The sequence below is a fragment of the Lagopus leucura genome, unplaced genomic scaffold (assembly GCF_019238085.1).
Source record: "Lagopus leucura isolate 7727_CA_CO unplaced genomic scaffold, USGS_WTPT01 Super-Scaffold_100002, whole genome shotgun sequence".
Lineage (NCBI taxonomy): Eukaryota > Metazoa > Chordata > Aves > Galliformes > Phasianidae > Lagopus > Lagopus leucura.
The window spans coordinates 24,636,708-24,652,091 of NW_024962263.1; the positions used below are offsets into that span (position 1 = coordinate 24,636,708).

At 40.2% G+C, this 15,384-nt stretch overlaps 1 protein-coding gene across 3 annotated transcripts in view; it reads right to left on the minus strand.

Annotated features, from left to right (window-relative positions):
* Window positions 1-2,557: 2,557 nt before the first annotated feature.
* GRB10 (growth factor receptor bound protein 10) overlaps window positions 2,558-15,384 on the minus strand; it is a 147,029-nt gene continuing 134,202 nt past the window's right edge. For all 3 annotated transcript variants that reach the window (XM_042868982.1, XM_042868983.1, XM_042868981.1), the window contains 6 exons: window positions 13,460-13,537; window positions 12,690-12,806; window positions 11,747-11,813; window positions 10,671-10,758; window positions 6,671-6,764; window positions 2,558-5,833 (listed from right to left, as the gene is read on the minus strand). In XM_042868982.1, coding sequence (XP_042724916.1) covers window positions 5,687-5,833; window positions 6,671-6,764; window positions 10,671-10,758; window positions 11,747-11,813; window positions 12,690-12,806; window positions 13,460-13,537 — 591 coding nt within the window. In that variant the 3' untranslated portion in view covers window positions 2,558-5,686. The remainder of the gene's footprint in view (window positions 5,834-6,670; window positions 6,765-10,670; window positions 10,759-11,746; window positions 11,814-12,689; window positions 12,807-13,459; window positions 13,538-15,384) is intronic.

Consider the following 15,384-nt stretch of genomic DNA (forward strand, 5'->3'; position numbering starts at 1 on the left):
CCTGCCTCCCGCTCACGCTTTCTGATACTCCTGAACCTCTCAACCTCCTCCTGGAGTGCAGCCACCATATGGAGCACATCATCCACCTGCTTGCACTTCAGGCTGCTTGCCTTCCCTCCTGCCTTCTCTTGCACCAACGGACTCAGTCACTTGCTGCAGCTACAGACTTGAACTTCCACTTTTTCAGGCAGGGGCTCTCAGTCACCACTGTATTTCTCCCCAGGCTTTTCCACCTGGTGGACACCACGGTGAGATACGTTGTCCGGGAGGCAGGCAGTTCTACTAGTGGGCAGAGATTCCAGGCCCCCTGCACGCTGCCGTGCCTCCCCGCTTCTCTGCCCAGCCCACTGCCGTCTCGTGCCCTGTAAGCTCGCCCTGCTCGCTGCGCCCCGCAGCAGGTTATACACGCAGGGGCGGTCCCCCGCTGCTTCTGGCTGGTCCTGGCTCCGCCGCCTCGGCGTCAGTTCACTGCTGCCGCGCGGAGGACAATGGCGGCCGGCTGTGTTCTCTGATAGGGCCACCCGTCAAGCCGAGGCGATTCCTTGCTGCAGCGCGGAATGCGTCCGCTCCGTGCCGAGTACCTGTTAAAGCAGGTTCCCTGTGGTGGGCTACCCAGGAAAGCGTCCAGCCTGGTTCACTGCTCTGATAGCCACACAGTCAAGAAACATTCCCTCGTGTTCGCATGGAATTTCCTCTGTTCCTCATTGTGCCCGTTGCCCCTTAATCCTGGCTGTAGGCACCAGCAAAAAGAGCCTGACCCCACCCACTCGACTACTGTGCATTAGATATTTACAAGCGGTGATAAGATCCCCCCTCAGCCTTCTCCAGGCTGAACAGGCCCAGCCCTCCCACCCTTTCCCCATGAGGGAGATGCTCCCCAGGACACGGTACTCCAGATGTGGCCTCACCAGGGCAGGGGAGAGGGGGAGCATCACCTCCCTTGACCTGCGGGCCGCGCTGTTCGGAAGGCAGCCCAGGATCCCACTGGCCACAAGGCGCACTGCTGGCTCACAGCCACCCCGTTGCCCACCGGGACACCGAGGCCGTTCCACACAGAGCTTCTCTCCAGCAGGTCGTTCCCTCACCTGTACTGATGCACGCTCTTATTCCTCCTCAGGTGTCACTAAACTCTGCTCGTCAGGCTGTTCAGATCTCGCTGAATGGCAGCACAGCTTTCTGCTGTGTCAGCCACTCCTTCCATCTCCTCTCCCTCTTTAGCTCTTCTGAGCTCCCCTTTTCTCAAGAGTTACACTTCTGCCTGCATCTTGGCTCAGCACTGGAGTCCATAAACCCAGGGTGCACCTTGACTCAGAGCTGCCTGCTTTGTTCATACTTTCGCCTTCCTGTTAGGAACTTGAGGCACCTGAACCCTGCAGCCAGCACGTGGCAAACACCTGATTAAAACCATTCAACCTGACAAATCAAGAAGTGTTGTAGGACCCTGTTAGGCACAGCTTAGCAACTTCTGATAAAGTAAAAACATCTGCTCTCACCTGTTTGAAATGACGAGCAATTAGAGCAGAACATCTTCAGCTGTGAGTTTGCAAGATTAGTGTTGTACAAACTGATTTATTTTGAGGTCTCAGATGTGACTACCCACAATATGTAATGAAAACCATATGGTTCTTGTGGTTATATTAGGTTCTCAAATCCTAATTAAAGGAAGAAAGGCATAATATTTGAGAATATTGAGATTAATCCCAAATTATTGGGATATTCAAAGGACCATCTCTTCTCCAACTGCTGTGAAGTTTCCAAGATGTCAGACAATCAATGACTGAATCACAAAGCAATATGCAAGGTGGTCACTGACAAACCAGATTAAAGAGTAACTAAATTAGCAGTGACTTAAGTCTGAAGTTGTCTGTAGTTCAACTTTCTTGGTGGGAAATGGTTCCTCTGGTGGTGGTCTTCTTTGCAGGTGCAAGGCTGAAGTAGCCATTTGGTTTTAAACAGAATTTTATGCTTCTGTGCATGCATCAGGATGAAAGTGCTGCAGTTAAAGGCTGCAAAGCACTTGTCTGATTTCAGTTTACTCGTAGGTTCAAACGCATTTTTTCAGTATTTTGCAAGGTGAACTTCATGCTAAAAGGCTTCACGGGGGTTCAGACATTGCCTGATCATGTCAGATACTGTCCATTTCCTGTAACTAATGTGACACCAGCACAAACCTCCTATCAGGCACAACAATTATTTCAACTCTTACATATTCCCACCTCTGACCCAGATTAATGCTGTACTTGGGAGTGTGCTGACAGCACAGGGACCTGCTGAGGAAAACACCTCAGGCCAGATTTGCAGGCATCATTTTGCACGTGCCGCAGTTGCGGGTGGGTTGCAGTAACATGCAGATGGCAGTACTGCTCTGCCATGGGGCAGGCTTAGGGACACCTGTTCACCATGATTCCTTTTTTTTATATAATGCCATCCTCTTGTCCGTTCCAAATGTAACACATAGTGAAATAACTTTCTTCAAACAAACGGTTGTGCACAACTTCTTTAGATACAGGACATACTGAACACAGATATTTCCACAGAACAGTGGAAACAGAGGCATTTTATTCTGTTTTCCTTTCAGCTCTTCTTAAGAGATGTTTAATGATAACCCCCCCAAATAACCCAGAATTAAGACAAGAGATAAGCTGTGAACACAGACACACCCAAGAGAAGACATTCATTCCAATATAAAATGAATAGCATTGTATTAACGTTTATTTCTAATTACAAGAAACAGAATATCAGTCCCTTATTTGTACAAAAATACCTGAAAGATTACAATTAGGTTCACAAGCCAAAAAGCTATTTACAGTATGAAGCAAAGCATATTGAATAAAGGTTTTGTCTCTTAAGTTAATACCTTTTGCATTCCCTGAAACTTTAAACTTTATTCCATTTTACAGTCACTAAATCTTGCATTGTGACAATATAATTTACGATAAGCAAGTCTTGCCACTGGAAAGGTGCATTGATTGGTCAAACTGTCAGGTATTTAGTGCAGAAAAGATAAGACAAAACATCTAAACTGAGGCACGTGTTTCTTCAAGATTAATTAACAAATAAAAAGTTTTTTTGTACTTTTAACACCTATCGTAACATAACTTAACTAGTAACCTCATTACCAAAATGGTTTGGCATTTTCCTTCTCAACATATTCAAGATTGCTACATGAAGTATTTATTTAGAAAATAAAATCACAGGCAAAAAGATAAAAATTCAACAGGCTCCAAAACAACCCTGAGCATCCCCTTTACATTCATGTCATTTAAATACAAAAATAAGAGTCAAATGTCCTTCAGTCCTTGGTATTCTGAGCTGGCAGCCAGCTGAATCTGTTGGAAAACTAAGGTGGTATCGACTGTTTTCCAGCAGAAAGAAGACAAAGCAGTGATCTGCTTAAGTAAGATTGTTGCCACTTTGAAGGTGGTCACTTTCTCAAAACAGCTCACTTTAGCTGGGAAAAGTACAAAATACTAAGTCAACCATCTACATACAAAAATCATGATTCATAGTCAAACTTTTATTCTCAATTTAAATAAGATGCAAGTTTTTCTTTTTTTCTTTTTTTATAAATATGAAACACTGCAAGTACTATCCGCCTACTGGGGAAAATGCATGGCTGTCACTAAGCTATGTAAACAGAAAAACTTAAAACTACAGCATAAATGGTCTTATTAAACTGGTAATGTAGTCAATACAAGAATCGTTTTTCTCCTAATAGGGGCCAAATAGAAGCATGCAAAGTGAAGTCAGACTGAAGTTAGCTTAATTTCAAGGTTTTAAAATACATCGTCTAGAAAGCAGGAACACTCGTTTCACTATGTACAATTTAAAAAAAAGTTTCTACTAAAAACAAAATCAAGTTTCTTCATTTTTATATCTAGACATTAAATGGAAAAAAATACTAAATGTGTTCTGTAAACTAAAATACAGTGTTTCTATACCATTGACATAGTTATAAGCTGATATGGATGACTCAGGCAGGTTATGGTTTGTCTTAAGCTATTCTCAACACTACATGAAGACCTAAAGGTGTGGAATTTTCTTCCTTGTCTACCCTTTCCGATGGCTAGGATTTCAAACCCAGTGGCAAACATCAACGAGGATGAACGAGTCTGCATAAATCGTTCTCCATCTCAAGAATGCTCCATTCTGCACTACGTTCTCAAAGTTCCCAGGCTAAAATATTTCACACTACGGATAACCGCATGAAGTGTTGGAAAGCTAATTCAGTAACAGTTCCTGCACGGACTGTGTTGTTCAAAGAATGCTTTTTGCAATTAAGGGAGTAAAAGGGGACTCGTTTAATTTCAGTACTGATTTATCTTCAGAAAGAATCACTGTGTAAACATTAAATAATTGATTTAAGCATTAACAGTAAAGTAATTCTGATGACAGACCAGCACCAAAGCAGGATATATGCTTGTCTGCAGTAGGTACCGGTGTGCATTAGTGTGTACGACACAGGAATCACCAGTTAGCTCCGTGGATGGTACTGCCAGCAGCTGGTTCACAATTGCAAATCCCAGTGAAATCAGTTTCCATTCTCAGTATGTTCTTTCTCACCATGCAAACTTTCGTGGCCATAGCAAAAAGCAGAAGGGAGATACTTCTTCTATGCCCTATTCCCCAAGAGAGCTTTGTGTCACTGTATCTTTACAGTATGGAAATTGCTCTTTGAAACAGTCCAAAAATTCAAGGAGCTATAAAGCTAAAAACTGTTGTTTTTGTTTGTTTGTTTTCATTTTCCCAAACTAAGACTACCTGCAGAAGAATCTTCTCACAAAAATTTCAGATACAATTGTCATTCAGTCCTATTCTATTTAGTAACAGCAGGTTTCCTCAGGAGAACAGTCAAAAGGCTGTAAAAAACAAATCACCACTTCAATAATAAAAGTTTGTGCATAGAATCTAATACAGTCTTCGCATGACTGGGTGCCACTAATATGCCACCAACATACTACAGCCATAATGCTACAAGTCAACAGTTTTGAGAGTGCACGCATGGTGGTATGTTCTTTTAGAATTGTATCCTCATTGCTTCTTCAAAGACATCTGCAGATCATGGAACCTCAGGTCTCCAGAGAAGTTTTGAGACACACACGCACACACACACACAGACACACAACACACACACTTCTTGATTTTCTTCTAGATCCGTTTAGGCTGAAGCATTCCATACATTTTAGGGTGCAGATTAATACCCAACTCCTGCATGAATTTTAAAAGCCACATCAGCTCCTAATATAGGCTGCATACAATATCCAAAACAAAGAAGGAGTGCAAAAAAAGTGATCAATACAAAAAGTAAACACACTAGTCTTAATTGTCAAGATTATTCCAGGGCAAGAGTTCTTTTCAAAGATTTCTCTTCACACTTGTTCCTGTTAAGTGGCCCAGCCAAGATAGTTTCCAGTTTTGTTTCAAATTTACTAATGGTTGTACATACCCTCCCCCCCCCCATTTTTGGGATGCTGGGACACTCAGCAGCAATCACTCTTAGGTGTTAGACAAACCAGTAATGTCGGTCTGTTGGCACCTGTCGAATCCATCCCTTTCAGAGTCCCAAGGTGCTTAATATTTTTATTTATTTTTACCAACTTACAAATCTGCCAATTCCCCAGTATCAACGTTCTCTTACAATTACTCTTCTAGCAAATCCAGTCTTCAGTGAGAGTCAAATTTGAGGTCATAAGGCCACTCGGATGCAGTGGTGTTTGAGTTTGCAGGGCAAGACTCCTTTGTTTAGTTGATAGAATTCAACAAGCTGGATTAGATCACTGAATTTGGTGTTCCCATCATCCAGGCTGAAAAATATCTGTCCATCATCCTCACACTGGGGAAATAAAACGTCCTTTTCAAGTTAGCACATGAGAAGATGCAAGCGTTGCAAACACAGGACAAGTAAAAGTGTGTGACGTGACATAAATGATGGGCACTGCACAGAAAGCCCAGTATGTAGAGTTCTGTGTGAAACCAGGCACAATGCTAGAAAAGAATTTATGCTAAGCCAAATGGAAATCTTTTCTGCACAAAAATGAAAGCTGGTGGGCAGAGTAATTCTACGTTGTAGAGACAGCACTGTTTTTTTTTACATAAAACAAAAATACCACAAAAATAATTGATGGCTGTTTCCAAAATTAGCAAGCAAGACAAGATGAGAGGGTTTGGACCAATAAGCAGGTCTACATGATCTTAAACTTCTGCTGCTCTTTCTGGCTGAGACAAAATCAACCAGCTCTTACTATCTCAATAGAACATTTTTTAAAGCTCAACATTAGGGAATAAAATTCCAAATAAAATTTTTAAAACTTCCTGTAACTTATTCTAAGGTTGCCTAAGTGATATGGAGGCAAGTGCAGCTGTTGCTGCCAGTCACAGAGCACAAGTTGTATTGCATTACTTCTATACCTCAGTGACTTAAATCAGTTTTCCAAGTAATGTTAAGATGGAATTTGATTCAGACATTTGACAATTCTAAAGAATTACATTTCCTGATGGAAACATGCCTGTTCATGCCATTAGTAGGATAATGACAATACTGTACATGTCAAGTACTGTACATGTACAAGTGATGTGTACAGTACAGTACTCTCTGGATAATGCCAATACTGTCTGTTTAAAGTTTATTTTTTATGATCAGTTTTGAAAGGAAAAAAAAAAAGTTACTTACCGGCAAAATTTGAAAATGCTTTATTTTTTGATGATGGCAAAGTGTAAGTACAAATGCCTTTGGATTGCTTTGGCTGTCCCGGAGAAGAAATAGCCTAGGAGAGAATATTTTTAAGCACACAGTAAATACAATAATCCATTTCTCCATTAATAATCAGAAGTACTGAGTAGTTTCGCACTGCTGCCTAACTCTTTTTCAGTTGCTTTAACAGGCAGTTTGCTTTTCATTTCTATACCAGGCTTGTGAAAGACTAACTGAAGAAGAAAAAGTGAAGAATGCATGTCATTATTTCTTCCCTTATGTATGAGGGCTGCTTCGAAAGTAATGCCTCCTATTTTATGATGTTGGCCCACGATGTCAAAGGCAGATGGTGATGGTATGGCAGTAGAGGTTGAACATTCCCAGCAATATTTCATTACATTTTGCTGCCGTGCAACAGATGGCAGCAGAGGGGCAGTCTGACAGAATGGCATCTGATGTGGAAGTGTGGATGAAGCCAAGTGATTAAGTCACTGAATTCCTCCATGCAAAAGAAACTGTACCCACTGACATTCACTGACGTTTACTGAACATTTATGGAGACGGAACAGTGGATGTGAGCACAGTGAAATGGTGACTGATGTGTTTCAGCAGTGGCAGCAGTCATGTGGAAGATAATCTGCATGAATCTCCAGAACATAACCACAGAACTGTGTATGGAGCTGAATATAAGCTTCAACTGCTTTGGAAACTATGGTGGGAAACCGGAATATTGTAAAGTTTACACCAAGTGGGCTCCCAAAAACTCAAATACAGAGGCAGAGAGAACACGGTGTGCAAGGTTGTCAGGACACTGAACAAATAAAAGGCTGAAGGCGTCAGCTTCATGGATCACATTTTTACCGGTGACAAGACATAGTGTCACCACTACAAGCCAGAGTCAAAATGGCAGTTTATGGAGTGGCAACATGCGAATTCTCCATCAGAGAAAAAGTTCAAGACACAGCCCTCGGTGGCTAAAGTGATGCGTACTGCCTTTTGGAATAGGAAAGGGGCAATCCTTCTGGATTTCCTGGAACCCAAGCAAACCATCAACTCTTGACTGCTGCATCATAATGCTGACTAAGCTGAAGGCTCAAGCTTTCAGACTCAGGCAAGAGAAGATAACATTTCCTCTGCAACATGGTAACACCAGGCCCCATAGCAGTTCATAGATGGTGGAGCACATTGCCCATCTTGGCTAGACTGTCCTACCACACCCACCACGAAATCCCAGTATGGCACACTGTGATATCCATTTGTTTAGGCATAAAAAAGATGAACTGTGTGGGCAACAACACTATCATAGCAGCTGTGAAACTGTGGGTCACTTCCACTGGCACAGATTTTTATGAGTGCAGCATGCAAGCTCTTGTTCATCACTGGTGAAAATGCTTAGCTAGTAGTGGTGTTTTGTAGCTGAGAATTTGCTCTATCAAATAGTTTTTATTGTGCTCTTTGTATCTGTGTTCTTTTTCCCACAGAAATAAATAGAAACCATTACTTCTGGAGCAATGGATATAGGAGGCATTACTTTCGGGGTGACCTACGTATGCATGAAGCTTTTGTATTTTAATATACAAGAATTTGTTCCGATTCTCCAATATCTTGCATTAGTTTACAGAATTTCAGTGTTAGTAAATTACATTTAAGCTAAGTGGCTGCAATTCCACAGAAAAAGATCATTACTTTCTTAAAATGATTTCTCAGTTAAGTAAGATCCAGGATGGGGAAAACACACACTGATTTTCCCCCAAGAGACTATTTTTCTTTCAGCATCCTCAGAAAAGAACTTACTTTAGGAACTATAACTAGCAACAACACACACCATGGAACTGTCACTTCTGAGGTGACCCACAAAGTCCTAATTCAATTGTTAAGTCCATACTTTAGCAAGGAAAAGTATAAAGACATTTTAAGTCCTCAAAAACATCTCCTTTCCTTAACATTTATGAGCTGAGGTAGGAGAACCTCTCCATGCCACAGGAAACAAGTATATCCCTTTGGCATAAGGCCCAGAATGCTAATCACAAGTGGACTTGTGAGATGGCCAAGTGCTGTAGTTGGGCAGGCCTCAAGCCCTCTTAATGGCTAACCACTAAGGCAGGAACATGCTCTTTCAAGGCTGAGTTGCAAGAACTGCTTGTACTTTATGGACCTGAAAGAACTTACCCTAGCTTCTCAGAGCCAATTGAGAAATGTCAATACCACAAAAATGCATCATCGTAACCAGGATCACTCCAATACCAAGAGATGGCATGTCTTGCCACTACGGGAAAACATGCTTCACTTTCCTTTTTCTTCCTAGTAAGACAAGATGTGTGGAAAAGGAGCCTAAGACTTTACAAATTGGGATTCATCTCAGCAAGAAAGATCTTACCTGCCCCTGCCCTACTCCAGCTGGTCCTGCAGATATTTCTAAATTACCTTTCATCTAGCTATTTCAGATAATGCAAAGTATCATAAACTGGGGGTACAATGCAGAGCTCAGCACAACTGACCCTGCAGGTGTTTATGCCACTTCTTTGGCAAAAAAACAGCCTGTCTGCAGTAACAATGACTGCATATACAGATACACCCTCAACAAATAGCTTCAAGAAACAAAGAATAGAAGCATCACCTGCATATTTACATCGCTGGATATGTTAACAAGAGCCACTAGAAGCCTTCCCTATTCTTCCCCAGTGTTAATTTTTTAGCTTCCTTTGTTCAAGAACACACATAGCAGGAAAACACACACAAGACTTTTTTTGTTCTGAAAACTGTCACCTACAGATCCCAGAACACACAGGTAATACAATTCCTTTGCTGTAAGTGAATGACCTCACTACAACTGAATGCTAACTAATCTCAGCCTTCCATAGTGACTGAGTTGTCTGAGTAGAAATTGAACAGTCTCAAAGGTGTCATTGATTGTATGAATACTCAAGAAAGCATGGGCTACTAGATTCTTAATGCATCATGTCAAAATGGACCCAAAATAGCCAGGCAGTTCTGTTATGAGAGAGACCCAGAAACTCAGCAGATCAGCTGTGCTCGCCTTCAGCAGTGCTCTTTTGCTTTCACTGGTCTGATAGCTAAAATCTTTTTCATACAAATCTCAATAGCTTTGGGCCACCAACACTGACCAAAAAACAAACAAGCAACCAAACAAAAACAATTAAAAACACTGTTTGATGAATGTGATGAATGTGCACAAGCAGTATTTCTCTAACGTGTTTCGTTCTCCACAAGCCATGAATCAAAAAAAATTATTTATGCTCCCGAGTCAGAAAATGCTGTTGCAAGGTTTGACTCCTCAAAAGACAATATGGAAACTTCTACCTAAACCCTGCAGGAAGTGAAATCAATGAAATGAAGACAACTATGTTCTTCTCATCCAATAAATAATTCATTGTTGAACTCCAATTTAAGGAATTTCCCTAGAATTACCATAGCTACATGCAACTAAGTGAAACAAAGAAGCTCAGAAAATTCTTAAAATCTCAGCTATAGACAATTTACAGAAATGGAACAGGTACTTTCTTTCATTTATAACAGAAATAAATAGGAAGAAATAATCATTAACTGCTCTGATACATGCAAAAAAGCACAAACAGCTGATTACAAATGTGTGTGCAAATGGATAATTACAGCTTTGTCTGAAGAAATACTTCCTCAATGCAGGTTAAAGTAATTAATTGTTTTCAAATTCTAACATTCTCTAAAATTTGATTACCTCTATTGAAAAAAAAACAAAAACAAAACAGCCAACAGAACAACAAGTTGTGTATTCTTAATGTTTTCCAGATTAAGCGTTAGAACCCACTCCTACAAACATGTACTCAGGCTTTTGGAATACTCAGGCAAGTTACAGTGGGACTGCTAAGAGTCAGGGTACTCATCAGTGCTCACAAACCTGTAAGCCCTTACACCAGAAGTTATGTTCTTATCCATAGTACTTACCATGAAATCATAAATACCAAACAACAGCAATACCTACCCATCTACTAGCCCCTGCTGCTTAATAATCCTGTGAGATTCTTCTCTGGAGATTCTGCCATGAAACCAATGCTGTGTCCTATGAATAACTGGAGGTGAGAGGGAAAAGAGACAATGGTTAAAGAACAGTAAGGTGTACCAGTTACTTCCACATGATATTTATTTAAACATTTTAAAAGTGGGTATAGTTTTGTTGCAGAACATGAAATGTCTTTAATTGATTAGTATAAAAATGAATCATTATGAAGAAGATGCACCAGCTGTTGCATAACCATGATAAACCAAGTGCACAGGCAGCATCTCCATGGACTGCAGGATTTGCAGATACACGATCAGGGTAGTGATACATTGCCCTTTCACCATTTCTTGAAAATGCTGCACCTGAACAATTCTTGGAATGCAATATGTGAGCTAACAAGGTCGAACCCAGTCCCTTTAACTCTAGAAGAATGAAAAGCACTTCAGATTGTGCTTTCGAGGGTGCAGTTATCCTCAGATGTTTTTATTATTGCTTCATTGTTTTTCTAATGATACGTTTAAGTTCTATTCAGCAGAATAAAAACTCAGAATACCTATGTTCCCTCTTAAGGAATGCAGGACACTAATATGCAATTGGCTATTATTTTAATAAACTTACAATGTCAAAGAGACGTTCAGGGCTCACATTACAGGTATCTGTACTCCATGCAATCATTACAGAATAACCGCTATTTTGAAGACTCCTACTTTAAAGATTATCAAATCACTTGTTGACCTTCCTTGTTTAAAATGAAGAACTGACTTTTGGATTTTTTTTTTTTTTTTTTACTGGAAACATTATATAGTCTCAATTTTTGTAAAATCTGGGTTTCAAAAGATTAAAATTGAAGCAAATCTTAAGCGTGCCTTAAAGGAAAGCTAATTTTCTTCTATTATGTCTTTATAGGTAGGCATGCTAATGACAGAAGTTACTCATAAACATAGAACACAGTATTTCATATAAAGACATTAACAGATTGCAGTCTATCTTTGCAGGAAATGATCTTTTGCTTACTCAAAAAAGCCTCTTACACTATGCTTACAAACAGCAGAATTTACCTGTACTCAGTGTGGAAGGGTGGAGTGGACTTTGGCTACCCAAGATGTTCATTCTTGTGCTACGTTTCTATAGAGAAAATGAATTACCATTAAATCCAGACTAAAACCTCAACAGAAGAGAATTAGTGCACATGCAATACAGATTTAATTTACAGGAAACTTGGGGCTCGGCAAGTTTAGTGCCAGGATGAGAAAAAGAAATGCAACTTTGAAGGGAACTAATCTACAAGCAGCAGCTCAGTTCAGTTGGCTTAAAACGCAAGCCAGATGTTAATGGTGAAAGCTCAGTATCTTTAAAATAAAAAAAGGAAAAGAAAAAATATGACAGAAAAAAAAGAAAAATCTGATATGTTTCTGCTCAGGCAAAATACTGGGCACTCAGTAAATCAAGCAGTATTTCCCTCCCGTACATAAAGCACTAGCTAGTGCTTCAGTGATGACTCCTATTCCCTAAGAGACGAGCATGGGGGAAAACTTGTACTGCAGCTGTCTGTCCACAAGACACTATAAACAAGTTACATCAGTTTTCATTGCAAGAGGTTCTGCCTCTTGTATATTCTGCAATTAAACTTACTGGGAGCAAGCCATTAGTCAGAGCCCCAGACTCTTCCATGTGGGGAAGCATTTAATTTGACATATTCCTCCTCAGAGACTGGTTTTGCAAACTGGCAGTAAAGTTCTGGTGAGTCTGCTTTCCCCCTCAACTTTCCTCTGGACACTAGGGGGACAGAGAAGCAGTGGTAGAAGGTTGTTGTGAATGTGACAGTTTTGCTAAAGATGGATATTGACTTTCAGATCTGCATGCTTGCAGTGTGATTGTTTCAGGTCGGATCTAAGCTATACTATGACCAGCACTGCACTAGTATCATAGCACACTCTGTGTCTTGGCTCTCAACAGACACTGATGAAAAAAAAAAAATAGAAAAGAAGAGAAAATAGCTACCCTCCAAGCATGTCCTTCTTCCATGGCAGCACTCTGTGCTTCAACAGGATTTTCAATAACTCTTCCTATTTGCCCCGAAAAATCCATTGCTACTAGTGAGTTTTCAGATACACTTCTCTGAAAAGGAATTTTCACTTGTTTCAAAAAACAGGGAAAGAAAAAACCAACTTGATAGAGTTTCATTTCAAAATGTTTTGCTTTCAGAAGACTTTCCAAAGCTATCCTTCAACAACACAGGAAACATAGCTAATTTTCTTTCCCTTGAAAAGCATTAACAGACACAAAAATACATGGTGTTTCTTCATAGGCCATATGGGATGGAGAAGATCCAAAGTTTCTGTTGTTCAGGTTGCCCACTTGCCCTATTACCATACCCCACTCATTTCCAGGGCCAGCTGGGATCCAAATATAGCATCTTCAATTTTAGATAGCTAACAGTCAGCTTTTGGCCCAACACTTTTTATGAGATTTAGGAGTGTGTTTTGCCAGACCTAAGCTGGCTTCTGCAGGGACAGCCAGATGTCTCTGTGCTGTACATCTCTTAAGTGCCTGGCATATCCAAGATTTTTCACTCACGTGGATAATGTAAACCTAAGATAAGTGGAGAGCCAGCTACATAAATTGTACTCATAAAAAATGTGAACTTTACATTGATATGCTACATAATGCTGAATTCACATTTCTTAGTGTAAAATTTTCCACTTTTAAAATGCAAAAGTAAATACATCTTTTTAAGCAGAATAATTAGGGAAACAAAGTTCACTACTTACTACTGGAGTGGAAAAGTGTGGAAGCATGGCTTTTCTCTGCTGGGGAATTCTGTAATTCTGATACAACAGCATTCCATACTGTCAACAGAAAAGTGAATAAATTGTTATTCAAAGGTATGCCCTAGAAAAAAAAATTGTAGTGATTCCACTTAAACTGGAACAAGGTGCTGTCAGTTTATTTCCATGATCAGAAACTGTCCCAGAGCAATTTGCATTGAGGAATAGTGATTGGCAGGTGGGAACAGAGCAGTAAGTATGCACAATAACTTTATTTAAAAGGTCACACTTGTACAAGATTGAGCAAAATACACAGCTCATCTCTGCCACTCTCACTATTAACTTATATTCCTTATGGAATACGAGCTTTCACTCAAGGTCCAGATATCACCTCCTCCTCTTTTTACCTTCCAATAATTTGAGATTAAATATATATATATATATATATATATATATGCATAGGAAGTTTACTAAAAGATAACACAAAGATGAAATCAGCTTTCATGTTATAATGCTTTCTAATTCACTCGATGTTTTAATAAATTTTGACAGAAAATAACACTTCCAGTATTTTTCTCATCTTTAAAAAGTGAGTGAACTACTCATGTCCCTCCTTCACTGAGATCAATTTTAGAAACACTAGTAGCTAGGACAGTAGGAGAACATCTACTCAGTGCCCTCCCAAGAGGGGCATAACTGAAGTATATCAACACTGCTTACAGAATGTTCTAATTGAAGTTGTATATGTAATTTTATTAATGAGGTAAAACTGTATGATTAGCAAAAGCTGAATCTGTAGGTAAATAAAAAGGAGAGCGACAGCCATAGCCACGAGACATAGCCTTAATTTTCCCTGACTACACGCCTTTAATCATCTTTCACTGTTTCTTAATAACAAAATCTTTTTTTTTTCCTGGCATAAGGGTCAATGTTAGATGCCAGTGCACAGAAACTGAATGCCATACTGTTTTTGCCACAGGTCACACTGCAAAGAAAGACGCCTCTGAACACATAAGATGCATGTCTACACATTCAGTATGAATAGCTAACTCTACACTGGGGAGGTTCTTCCTTGCCATTCCAGGATTGTAGTGTGTTGACCAGTACACCTAAACTCTTCTTTCTTTTGATGATACCATAACTGATAATCTCAAGGCACAGTTCACTACAATTAACTGATCCACTCTTTCTGCAGTTCGCTCACAATGAAAAGTTAAGTATAAATCAGAAATAACAGTAACAACAGAGGGAGAAGGGCATTTTGCTGTAGAGGTCTGGAGTGGAGCGAAAGACACAGATTTTGCTGATGTGGCCTGCTGCTTAGGCAGGAAAAGCAACTGTAGTCATTTGGGTAAGAGACCAAGCAAATGGAGCCCACAGCAGCCTCAAGGAACATCCTGGCATTGCCTTGAAGCTGTGTCCCCATCCTAACGGCTTCCTTGCAGTGCTAACGATGACAAAACATCTTGGGCACAGCTTGGCAGACAGCAGTCACAGACAGCACACGGTGTCCAAGGAGGACCACATCCTGGCCTCATTCCCACTGCAGCATCTGGGGCCAGCCCTGCTCCCTGACATAAAGTAGAGGGATTTTGTGGTTGGCTCTTTCCAAGTATCTGGAGTTATATGCTTACTATAGAGAGAGAGCCAAAGTTGACTGAGTTCAGTGTTTCCATTTCTGTTTTGGTGGATCTAGTATGGGGTACCACAGTACCAGTTTCTACATGCCCATACTTTTTAAAATTACATTTCTTTGTTAGATTTTGAAACAGAATACTAGAGATAGGATAAATGCATGGAAGAGAAGTGGGATTTTCATGGGCAACCCATTAGAGAGAACTGGTACATATTTTATATATTTTATTTTTTTATAGGTGTATATTCCCTTTAACATGATGTAGGACTTAGGTACAATGAACAAAGTAATA